At 37.7% G+C, this 12,965-nt stretch overlaps 1 protein-coding gene across 1 annotated transcript in view; it reads left to right on the top strand.

The window, feature by feature from the left end:
* LOC114454896 (nuclear receptor ROR-alpha-like) overlaps nucleotides 1-12,965 on the top strand; it is a 39,022-nt gene that overhangs the window by 23,100 nt on the left and 2,957 nt on the right. Inside the window, exons 3-10 of the mRNA XM_028435769.1 lie at nucleotides 2,502-2,587; nucleotides 3,791-3,932; nucleotides 5,015-5,217; nucleotides 6,063-6,228; nucleotides 9,900-10,012; nucleotides 10,795-10,927; nucleotides 11,073-11,180; nucleotides 12,795-12,905. Coding sequence (XP_028291570.1) covers nucleotides 2,502-2,587; nucleotides 3,791-3,932; nucleotides 5,015-5,217; nucleotides 6,063-6,228; nucleotides 9,900-10,012; nucleotides 10,795-10,927; nucleotides 11,073-11,180; nucleotides 12,795-12,905 — 1,062 coding nt within the window. The remainder of the gene's footprint in view (nucleotides 1-2,501; nucleotides 2,588-3,790; nucleotides 3,933-5,014; nucleotides 5,218-6,062; nucleotides 6,229-9,899; nucleotides 10,013-10,794; nucleotides 10,928-11,072; nucleotides 11,181-12,794; nucleotides 12,906-12,965) is intronic.

Raw genomic sequence — 12,965 nt, 5'->3', positions numbered from 1 at the left:
TTCTGTTAGAGTGTAGCATTCAGCCTACTTTTTAGATCATTTAACAGCTATATTTTTGGTCAAAACTTGTGCTGCTTTTTGTTGCTCTGAATAATCAGGAAAAGTTAAAGATATCAATCTAAACCTATTATTTAAAGAAAGAGGATAAAAAACAGTTGTGACCCGAAAAAAGGGGGTGACAGTTCCAACTCTGAGGTTTGGTAGTAGACAATGAAGCAGAGAAGAAGAGCTCTCCTAAGGGTCCTTTACTCTCTCTTAAACAGCGCGCTGACACGCTCTGGTGGCTGAAGTTAGCGAGTAGATCACAGAAGTACAAACCCTGAGGATAGAAGGACTTTTGGATGGGAATTCATCAACTGTCATTATTCACTGCAAACTAACCAGGATTCATTATACAATACCACATGTATTAAACTCATGGTCTGGGGGTTAAATTTGGCCCTTTGGAGTATTCAGTTCAGCCCACAGGAGAAAGTAAAAATGACAGAAAACATGAATCATTATGTAAATGCTTATATCACACGATTGCAGTTATTTTTAATGTTAAACTGTTGAAAAAAACTCAAAATTCTTACAGAATCAACTAAATAATATAACAATATTTCCCTTAAAGTCACAAAATCTAGGAAATTTAAAGTGATGATCCTGTTAGGACTGATATCTGTCACTTATTGTTTGGATATTGTCGGTTCTTACATATTTAGCAGCAGTTATTTATGTATACGCAGGGCCGGCTTTAGGTCATTCAGGGCTCTAGACAAGAGTGGACTTTTAAAACAGTGCAATCAAAAGTTAAAAAAGGATATAAAAGTTTCTGTACAAGGACATTTTTACTTTGTTTGGTTTTACTAGTCATTAACACAAATCTTAAAACCAAAGAACACAATGTGCGAACAACACAATAACATTATATAGAATAGAATAAGAATAAAAATAAAAATAGATATAAATATGGGCAGAAGATTAGCAGATATAGTTTTTAATATTATTATTCAGTCAAGAGAAGACATATCCAGTGATTGTGAAGGGTGTGTTTCACATCTATTATACATTTTTGAATTATTTTAAAAATAAAATAAAATAAAAAATTGGTGGGGGTGGGGGGTGTAATTTGGCAGCCGCCTGTGTTGCCTGTCAGGAAGGCCGGCCCTGTGTATACGTACAGGGGCCCACTTGAGATCAAACTTCTCTGTATTTGACTCTTGAACTAAAATTAGTTTGACTCCCCAGACTCGAGCTTCTTACAGGAACAAATAAAATAAATATTGACAGAAAAATATTAATAATAACAATAACATAATAATAAAATGACATAGTGTAAGATAGCACCTTATCGGGGGGATGCAAAGAACTGAAATGACTTAAATGACTGATAGTCCATAGAATGAATCTAATCTACCAGCAACGATATGTTTATAAAGTGGATTTGTTTTCTTCTAATTTATTTCCCAAGTTAATGTTCTACCTACATATTTCTACGTCTTCACGTGTCTATGATTTAAACGTCTATGTTTACGTTGTGATTTGAATCTTCTGATAATGAAGTGTGGTTCCCGTCCTTGTACAGGAGGATGGTTTCTATCCCCAAACAAACACTGACTGATACGAGCTACGAGCAGCTTTTTGATCTATAATTTATCCACATGGGACCAGCCAACGGTTCTGTTTTTGGTTTCAAACAGTGGTGAAGACACTGCTGCTCATTAGCCTTTGCTCAGCGCCACCATCCCATAATATAACATGTTAATGTTGAGAGGTGTGTGAGCTAGAGTTCATCTGCAGGGCGGGAACGCTGGAGAAGAGCAAAGAATAAACGTTTGATAGGAATAAAATGGGCTTTTAGAACCAGAAATATCTAAAAAAAAAAAAAAAACAAGTTACAAGTTACAGTAATGAATGAAATAAATGATGAGCCTCTGATTTTTATTTTCATATTCTGTTTCGTTTTCATTTTTTTGTGTTTTCCAAAAACGTGGCGAACAATTGTTTTATTATTTAATCGCCCAAAAATCAGGCGCTGAAATCACGTGAGATTACGTGGTTAATGCTGGAAATGTGATATGGTCCCGAAACATGTTGGTGAGGGTTTAGTCTGTGTCATAACGCTGTTTCCATTTCTGTTGTTGTTTTGTGTATTTTTGCTGTTTTGTGCATTTTTATTGTGGTTTTGTGTTGTTTTGTGTAGTTAGTAGATTTATGTTGTAGTTCTGTACATTCTTGTTGTCGTTTTGTTTAGTCTAAGAAGGTGAAGTCTGTCATTTTTCAACATTTTGTCATGATAATTTGATATTTCTGTCTCTTTGCCCAAATGTTTACAGGAAAAATTGCATTTCAATTTGTGATATTGTCCCAAAACGTGCATGTGAGGGTTCCAATATTCCACATCATAGTGAAATTTCTGCTTCATTTAAGAAAAAAAAGAGAAAACTAATAAGATTTGGCCATTTTCATTTCAGGAAGTGTTCCTAGTGTTTGTGATGCTTCTCCTTTTCTTCCTCCAGCTCAGATCGAGGTCATTCCGTGTAAGATCTGTGGAGATAAATCATCAGGGATTCACTACGGCGTGATCACCTGTGAGGGCTGTAAGGTAACAACACAGTGATGTGGGATGTGTGGCTTTTCTTTTCTAAACTATGAGTCCTTTCACCATCTAAACGTACATTTCAGTGTCTCAGGGCTGGACAATATTTACCAATATTTCCTCATACGTGATGCAGAATGAATCAAAAAGGTTTCTATGAATAGTGTTTTATTTTAAAGCTTGTTTGGTGTTAAAATTTAGTTTCCGGAGTTTCTACTTCCTGTTTCCTCCCTAAGTGTGTGCCTCCTATAAGCCCCGCCTCTCTACCTCAGAGCAAACTGCCCCGCCCTCCTCTAAACCCCGCCTCTCTACTGCAGCGCAAACTGCCCCGCCCTCCTCTAAGCCCCGCCTCTCTCCCTCAGAGCAAACTGCTCCGCCCACAGGTTTACACACAACAAAAGGTGTGTGTTTGTGTGTGATGGGAATCATTTTGTGTGTTTTTTTTTTTGTTGATTTGTTGTCATTTTGCATATTTTTTTGTTTTTTTTTTGTGGTATTTTTATTTATTCTTGTTGTTTTTTGGGCATTTTTGTTGTTTAGTATAGTTTTTGGTTGTAGTTTTGTGGATTTCTGTTGTGGATTTTTGCATCTTTTTTGTCATTTTGTGTAGTTTGTAAAAAAGGTCTTGCAGTTTTGTGTATTTTTGTTGTTGTTTTTGGCATTTTGTTGTAGTTTTGTGTTGTTTGTAGATATTTTGTGTATTATTTGTGTGTTTCCAATGTGCAATAGAGACCAGTTCTTCTTAAAGGTTGCAGTATTTCCAACAGTAACATTAGCTACATTATTAAGTGTGTGTTTAACTGCTGCTGAAGCCTGTCCAGCCTCACTCACACTCACTCACACGTGCTGTCCCTTACAGACACACAGACTACAGGTTGATTATTGTGACGCTGCTGTCAGTAATAGTGTGTGTGTGGAACTTTGAGCGACTCCCAAACACACACACCTGCATTCGACGTCCACCTGAATCATTGTTGCTTATTACCCTTTGCTTTTATTTTGAAAGTGTCGTTTCCAGGGCGACTCACTGTCACTTCAAAGTCAACACAAATCGACTCAGTCATTCTTTTCTCTGCAGTGAACCATCACATGTTTGTGGTTTGACGTGATGACAAAAGTGTCTCTTAATGTTTCCAACCATTGATTAGTGGATATTTATTGATCTAGGGTGATCAATCACTAAGTGATGTTGGCTCCTCCTCCTCTCAGGGCTTCTTCAGACGCAGTCAGCAGAGCAACGCCTCCTACTCGTGTCCTCGACAGAAAAACTGTCAGATTGACCGAACGAGTCGAAACCGCTGCCAGTTCTGTCGCCTGCAGAAGTGTGTGTCTGTGGGAATGTCCAGAGATGGTAAGACACACACACACACACACACACACACACACACACACACACACACACACACACACACACACACACACACACACACACACACACACACACACACACACACACACACACACACACACACACACACACACACACACGGAGTGAGATGATCACTATAGGATTAATAATTATTTAAGATATTTCATTTGACTGAAAGTGAAACCAGGGACCCTAACAAAGACACAAACATTGATTTATTTGAAGTTTTGTGTATTTTTGTTGGATTTTTTGTACCAATTTTGTTTGTTTCAACAATTATTTGTGTATTTAGAGTCATTTTGTGTATTTTTTTGTTATTTTTTGTTGTCATTTTGTATATCTATCTGTAGTTTTTGTGTAGTTATGCCATAATTTGGTGTATTTTTCTATCACTTTGTGTAATTTTGTTGGATCTTTTGTATATTTTTTGGGTAAAATTTGACATTTTCTATCCCCCCCATTTTCTCTGTTTTCTTTCCTTTTTTGTAAATCTAGTTTTATTTATTTCACTAATCTAATTGTGATTACATTTCTTGCAGATACAGCATATGTCTGTATTTTTATGTTAATTTTCATTGTCATCATCTTGTTTTTGTGTAGTTACGTCATAATTTTTTGTGTTTTTGTTGGAGTTATTGTTAATTTTTTGTATATTATGTATTTTTGCTGTTGTGTGTATTTTTTAGTAATTGCTTGTTTTTTCTGTTATTTTGTGTATTTTTGTTGGATATTTTGTATATTTTTCATAAATTTTCACATTTTCTATTTCCCCCTAGTTAAAGTGCTTTCAGATAAAGCATACAGTATGTCACTAAACAATGGTTCATATTTTAGAGATTAAACTGTGACTTTATTGTTTTTTTATGAAATGCTGATAAAAGTAAGGGCAGCTGATTCTGATGATTCAGACTCTCTTTCACTAACCAATCACAGGCTTTTTAAGAATCACATGGTCACACTTCCTCATCTTTTTTTTTTCTGCAACATTTGCAAAACATTGTTCATCATGTGACCAGGTAAACCCCGCCCTCTTTTTGTGTGCTTCCATTTTTTTTCCCCTCCAGCGGTAAAGTTTGGTCGCATGTCTAAAAAGCAGCGCGACAGTCTGTACGCTGAGGTCCAGAAGCACCGCCTCCAGCAGCAGATAGGCCACGCCCCCTCACAACACACGGACGTCGGCAGCCCGGACCAAGCCGAGTCTCCGCCCCCTCCACGCTACATGGACGAGGAGCAGAGCTCACCTGAGGGAGGATTCGTGTCATCTCAGGTGTGAGACGGAGCCATTGAGTACTGACTAGTTTACTAAAGACATGTGTGACTCTCATTATTGTGTGTATCATTATTTCATTTTATTACGGTGATGTAAAGCAGTGGTTCTCAACCTTGGGGTCGTGAGACACTGGGAGGGAGTCGCCAGATGCCTTCAAGAAACTAAGAATATTTTTTGAACTATTTGAGCCCATTTTTGCTTATTTTTACCATTTTTCTGCAACTACATCAAACTCACCATATTTTAACCTATTTTCATCACTTTTTCTTGCCATATTTTTGCTCCTTTTAATGTATTTTTGCTACATTTCTCCCATTTCTGACACTTTTACATCACATTTCAATGACTTGTCACTTTTAACCTCTTTTCACCATTTTTCATGATTATTTTTTTCTCAATTTAACCAGATTCACCATTTGTCATGTCTATTATTTACCAGTTTAAACTAATTGTTCGTTCTTTTAAGCTAATATTGACATTTTAAACCCTTTTTACCACTTTCTCTGTCTGTTTTTATCCACTTTAATTTGCAACTTTTAACCAATTTCTGTGGTTTTTAAAATCCCATTTCACCACCTTTTCCACCATTTTTGGTAATTTTGAACCCATTTTATTTGTGATTAAATCAAGGATTTCCATCTTTAAGATGACTATAATAATAATAATAAATGTTCCTGGATAACAGTGGATATTATTCAGATGAATAAATAAATGTGGTTATCACAGATTAATAGAACAATGGTCCATCATTTTACTGACTTTATGGATGGACCCCAAAAACCTCTCCCCTTTATTCCCCCTTATAGATGATGATGATGATGATGATGATGATGTGTGTTCAGGCTGATCCTGGGGGAGGAGCTGAAGCCAGTTTGCACCTGGATGTTCAGGCGTCTCCGGACCAATCAGGACTGGACATTAATGGGATCAAACCAGAGTCGATGTGTGGCTCCACTGACGGATTCTCTCTGTTCACCGACGATGACGACTCGTCTGCAGCTGAACTCGGTCAGTGAATACTTCGCAATGACATCATCTTATAAAAGAGGAAATTACTTTACACAGTCATTGTTTTTGTTTGAATTCATTCCATTTTTCTTTATTTGTATGTGTGCTTTTTGTTTGTGTATTTTTCTGTCATTTTATGTGTTTATGTTGGATGTCTTTCTATATTTTTTGTGTCATTACTTTGTCATTTTGTACATATTGTTTTTGTGTAGTTATGTTGTCATTTTGTGTATTTTGTCAGTCATTTTTCTTTTGTGTTTTTGGTGGAGGTTTAAAGAGTACTGGTTTATTCTACTCAAATAGAAATACTGTTACTTGATTGAAATTGTAATAAAGTACAAGTAAAAAGTAGTACAGATAAATAGTACTTAATGTAAAAGTTACTAACTTCATCCTCCATGTTTATTGTTGGGAATACATTTTGTTACAGTTCTGTTAGATACAGTAAACATAGAAATGTAGAAATGAAGAGACTTAATTTATTTTTCACAAAGGCACCTGTATAAAATAAAAGGTTTGTCACAATGTCCCAATCTTTTTTAAATAAAATAACACAAATGAATTCAATTCAAAATGTTAAAAAATCTAAGTATAGCTACATTTATAAAGTCTAAAAAATTAGCTTTGATCAGAAAAGAACGACTAGGAACATAAGGATTATGTTCAATGTGCCGTCAATGTTGTTTTGTATGGCGAGAAATTTGTGTCTTTTTTTTATGCAATCAAACAAAAATGGATTTGAAAAATTAAAATAAAGGTTTGCAAACAAAAATAATAGATTAAAAAAAAAAATGTTGCTTGTTTGAAGTTTTTTACACCATTGTTCGAAATTGACCAATAAAGACTTTTTACATCATTCGGAGGAGGCCCCGCCCACAAGTTAGAAGCTTGGACGCAATCAAAAATTCAGGAAACGTAAACATGAGGACTCATTTATTTCTAAACAAAACCAGTGTTTAAAAAAATTTAAATAAAATAGTAATGATAGTATTGTTTGAAAATATTTTTTTAAATTACAAATGTATTTTTTTGTTCACAAATCTTTTATTTTATATTTTTATAATTTTTTTGTTTGATTGTCTCCATAGTTTTGGCGCAGAGCATTACATTTAATCTGATGTAATGCGCTTGATTATTTATCTATTTTTAGTTAAAGACCTTTTGCAGCAGGGGTGGACTGGGTGGTCCGGTCCGCTATGGTTTTTTTTTTTATTTTGAAGAGCGAGTGGAGGCAGACATGGTAACAGATGGCCAAAAATGACCCAAAAATGGCAAAAACGTGGCAAGAAAAGAGAGAAAAGTGACCAAAAAATGGGGATTAAAGACGAACCAGGTGGTATTTAGTGGAAAAAGGTAGTTTAAATGGGTAAAATGTGGCAAAGAATAGCAAAAAAAAGGCAAAATTGAGGAACAAAAAGAGGCTAAATGTAGGGAAAAAAGGAAAAAAGTGTTTTTTATTGGACCAAATTAGCTTATTTGGATGAAAAGTGGCCCAAAAAAAACAAGAAAGGACAAAAATTGGATAAAAGTGTAAAAATGAACTTGTTAAAATGGACAAAAAATAGCTATTTATTGGCAAAAGGAGCTAAAGTCTGAAAAAAGTGTCAGAACCTTTTGAAAAGAGGCGAAAATGGGACAAAAGGAAATGGGTAAAAAAGTTTCCCCCTATTAAGGTTTTTCTGGGGGAATAATAATTATTATTATTTATTTTTATTTTATTTATTCATTCAGTTTATTTCCGACATGGTTACATTCACCTTTTTTTACATGTTTTTTTTTTTTTTTTTTTGTAAATGCCGAAAAAGGAGACGAGAGAAGCAGTTTGCTTATCTAGGTCCCGTCCCCTGTTTTGTACATCAAAAATTTACATGGGTTTACATGTCTCTCTGGTCAAACATTCTTAGGTTGTTCTGAACAGTCCTTTTTTGTGTAGGATTTATTCTCATCTGTAGTCAGTGTTGTCTTTTTTTTTTTTTATTCCTCCTCCTTTCTATCGTTGTTTGTGTTGGCCTTGTTCCCTGTCAGACGTTGTTAGCATTCCTCCAGTTCAGGAAAAGTTCATCTTTTTTCGAAGTTGTTCGAAAGGTTTTTCCCTTTTCATCTATGACGTCACCACTCGGCAATGTCTCTTTTGGACACACAAGTTTGCAGCTTGTTTTGTCTCTACCTCAAGGTTGTTGTTAGTTCTATTGGCAGTGTTGTATTTGCCACTGTTAGATTTAACCATTTCTTGTATAAACACATTACTATGTCTTAGTTCATAAGCAAGGTTAGTAATGTAATCCTTAATCACCCCACCACCTAGCAACTGAAATGAATAAATGACAGACCTTTTTAACTCTTGGTTTCCACATTGAATTCAGTGTCAATGAAATAATCACAGTCTGAGTTTTGTTTCCAGTGTTTATATAGATTTGGGTCCATGTCTGTGATTACCATCAGTAATGTTGTTTAGGTGGATCCTTCGTATTTTCCCAAGTCTTCCATCGTTTTGATGAATATTGGTTTCCGTTCTCTTCTCCCAGTGGTGTGATATAAATCCTGCAGTTTTTCGTCCACGTCTTTAAAATCTTTCCTCCTTTTTTTATTTGGCGTGCCTTCCATGCAATTCTTGCGTTTTTTTAGTCAGGTTTTCATTAATAAAAACCTTCGTTTCCTTCAGTTTTCTGCCTTGCTTCAATAGTTCCCCCTTGAATTTCACCTTCGTGAAGGTGATTTTTACAGCTCTGTTATTTTTCTTTGGCAGGAGATGGCAGGAGTTGATGTTGTCAGGGTTCAGGACAGTGTCCTTCGACTCCAAGTAGTCAATGACCTGTTGTTCAATCGACTTTGTTTCTTCGTCACTTGCGTAACTCCTGGATTTTATTTTTAAGCCTGTGATGATGACATCTTTCTCTCTTTCCTTTTGTTCCAACTCTTCAACCCTCGCGTTCAGTAGTTTAATCTCTTCAGCATTTCTTTCATTCTCTTCTTTCAGTACCTTTGCTTCACTTTGAAGAGTTTCCAGTGACTTTTCCAGCGTTTTTTCCAACGACTTTATCTATCTAGACCGTCTTTGAGGTTTCGTAGACCCTCGCGTATCATCTCTTTGACCTCTTCCAAACCCGGATTAGGTTCTGGAGGGCCTCCATGCGGTTTCTTAACCATTTTCTTTTCGTCTTGGGCCCAATCTTTCAGGCTGTTCAGCTGTAGCTGTAGCCAGCTGTAGCCAAGGTCGTGTTATCGGAGCAAGTGAAAACACGTCTGTTCTCTCACTGAGCAAAAATATGACTTAATAACGGCTTCTACATGGTGTCACTAATAATGTAGTGGGATGGTCTGAACTCAAAATGATAGGGCTGAACTTTTGTCCCAGTCCCCCCTGTTAGCGGTGTTAGCCTAATATTAGCTTAGCGGTGTTAGCCTAACATCGCTGAGGTCTTTATTCACTTCTAACTGTTAGCAGTGAATAAAGACGTCCCTGTCCCCATCGGCCCTCATTAGCGCGTTGCTAATTACCATACTGAGGTTTTTAATGAGTTTCTCTCCTTCTCCTTCTCCTTCTCCTTCTCCTTCTCCTTCTTCTTCTCCTTCTCCTTCTCCTTCTCCTTCTCCTTCTCCTTCTCCTTCTCCTCCTCCTCCTCCTCCTCCTCCTCCTCCTCCTACGTCTAACGATCCTGTGGTGTTTCCAGACGTCCTGGCTGAGCTGGTGTGTAAATCTCATCTGGAGACGTGTCAGTACCTGAAGGACGAGCTGCAGCAGATCAGCTTCTTACAGGAGGAGGTGGAGATCTACCAGAACAAGGTCCATCACTCTTCTGTTTCTTCTTTTTCTGCTCATAATGATCAATCTGAGCATTAACACAGGAAACATTTTGTGTGCTTTTGGAGTGTTTTTTGTGTATTTTTCTGGTGTTTTCTTGACATCCTATATGTGCTTTGTCATTTTTACTGTATTTTTGTTGCAGTTTTGTTTATTTTATCCCTAATTTTGCTTGCTTTGTTTTTTAAAATAATCGTATGTATTTTTCTTGTGCTTCTGTCTTTTTTTTAGTCATTTATATACTGTTTGATTTTGTAGTTTTTTTTTTTTTTTTTGGAATCAATTCTTTTATTTTTTAATGTATTTTTTGAGTCAATTCTATATATATATATATATATATATATATATCAATAAATTATCTTTATAGATAATTTATTGATATATTTTTTATTTTGTGTATTTTTGTAGATTTCTTAAGAATTTCATTTGTTTTTTGCATTTTTGTTGTCATTTTGTGTTTTTGGAGTTATATCTGTGTGTTTTTGTTTATTCTTTCTGTGGTTTTGCATCTTTTTTCTGTCATTTTGTGTATTTTTGTAGTGTCTTGTGTACTTGTTGAGTCTTTTTGCTCTCAAGATGTGGTTTTAAGGGTCATTTTTGCCTGCTCTAGGTGTATTTTTGTGCATATTTATTGTCATGTTGTATTTTTGGAGTCATGTCTGTGTTTTTGTTTGGTTTTGTATGTTGTGTGTTCATGCTGTGTTTTTGTATATTTGTCGTGCGTGTGTGTGTGTGCGTGTGCGTGTGTGTGTGTGTGTGTACAGCCTCAGGAGGCCATGTGGCAGCTCTGTGCTCTGAAGCTCACGGAGGCGATCCAGTACGTGGTGGAGTTCGCCAAACGCATCGACGGCTTCATGGAACTGTGTCAGAACGACCAGATAGTGCTACTGAAAACTGGTGAGGACTCGCTGATCCAGACTTTAGTTAAAATCTTTCTGAGTCAGTTAGTCTCTTTGAGTCACTGAGTCTCTTTGAGTCACTGAGTCTTTCTGAGTCACTGAGTTTTTCTGAGTCACTGAGTCTTACTGAGTCTCTGTTTCAGGGTCTCTGGAGGTCATCTTCGTACGAATGTGTCGAGTATTCGACTCAGAGAAAAACGCCGTCTTCTTCGACGGGAAGTTTGCACGTCCTCAAGTCTTTGAAGCTTTAGGTGAAAATATTGTTAGTTACTGACCAACCTTCTGGTTTACAGACTGAATTACTGACTCACTGACCTATTGACTGATTTGCTGCCTGAAGTAGTCTCTATCTGACTGACTGACTGATTGACCTCCTTACTTGCTGACACAGTTACTGACTTAAAGCTGCAGTATGTAGTTTGTAAGTTTTTTTTGGTGTTATTTGGTCATACTAATCTTGTGTGTGGACAGTGAATCTGTCGACCGATATATCAGCTGGCCGACATATACACTTTTTTCAAGGCCATCAGCCGATTTTTTATTTTTATTTTTTTAGCCAATTAAAGGAAAAAAGGGGTGCCGAGGTGTCTGGGTGCCTCTGCGTAGGCGTGCGTTCCTTCTGGATGTTCCCGTGGTCTCTGGGTAGTTTGATTTTGCTCTCCTGCCCCCTCCGGGCACGTCTCCCTGGGTCTTTCCCTTTGCCCCCTGTCCCCCTGTCCCGTCCTCCCCCTCCTCCTCCTTTGCTCTTGTGCCTGCTCTCCTGTTGGTTGGCGTTGTGGGGTTGGCTGGTTGGATTACACAACACAGTAAGCACAATATACACAACTACTACATCACATCTCACTTTAAAATAATCAACTCTTCCCCACCCTTTCAGTTTCATAGCTCTAGTCTCTCCTCCCGGTTCCCGCCCATGATGAGTCGCTTTAACATTGTCAAGCTGTTTGGACGATTCATCACTTCAACGCTTCTTTGCTTCTTTGCCCAAACACTGTAGGACCGCTGTAGAACACTGTAGAACACTGTAGAACACTGTAGGACCGCTGTAGAACACTGTAGAACACTGTAGGACCGCTGTAGAACACTGTAGGACCGCTGTAGAACACTGTAGGACCACTGTAGAACACTGTAGAACACTGTAGAACACTGTAGGACCGCTGTAGAACACTGTAGGACCGCTGTAGAACACTGTAGGACCACTGTAGAACACTGTAGGACCGCTGTAGAACACTGTAGGACCGCTGTAGAACACTGTAGGACCGCTGTAGAACACTGTAGGACCGCTGTAGAACACTGTAGGACCATTGTAAAATTGACGGATCGTACTGCCCACGTCTGTCCAGACAGCTCCTGGTCCATCACATCATCATGTTTTCTTTTTTAAAGCACGTTTTGCTGAGATTTGTGTAGACGTACAGTGTGGTGTCAGAGGGTCGCTCCGTACAGTGTGAGAACATGAATCGTGAGCTGAGAACATTCGGACTCTACAAGTGAGTCACATACTTTGAGCTGGAGCTCAGTAGAACGATTGAAAAACTTGCACAGTGTCTGCCCGCCATACTGTAACTGTACAACCCTCTCAGTGCAGCCTCGGCTCTACAGACAGTTACGGCCGGAGTTGTAGCTCCAAAAAGTTCACGTTTCAACTTTGAGCGACTTCCAGTGACAAAGTCGCTGGAATCGCACGAGTCGCGTCACTTGAAGAGAGGTCACATGTAATCTAGTCGCCAAAGTCGCTGAAGTCGCATTCAGAGTTTAGTTACAGATTTACTGACTGACCAATTAATAAACTCGCTCTGTCTGCACATAGTGATCATCTCACTCTGTGTGTGTGTGTGTGTGTGTGTGTGTGTGTCCGTCCTCAGGTTGTGATGATCTGATCTCGTCTGTCTTTGACTTTGCTACCAGCATGTGTTCTCTACAGCTGTCTGAGGACGAACTCGCTCTGTTCTCAGCGTTCGTTCTGCTCTCTGCAGGTAAGTTAAGTAAGTAAGTAAGTAAAGTTTATTTATATAGCGCTTTTTTCAGACCAGGGT

Source organism: Gouania willdenowi, chromosome 3 (assembly GCF_900634775.1).
Source record: "Gouania willdenowi chromosome 3, fGouWil2.1, whole genome shotgun sequence".
NCBI classification, from domain to species: domain Eukaryota; kingdom Metazoa; phylum Chordata; class Actinopteri; order Blenniiformes; family Gobiesocidae; genus Gouania; species Gouania willdenowi.
Note: the sequence above shows the minus strand (reverse complement) of the source record. Positions and strands in the feature narration are given on the sequence as shown.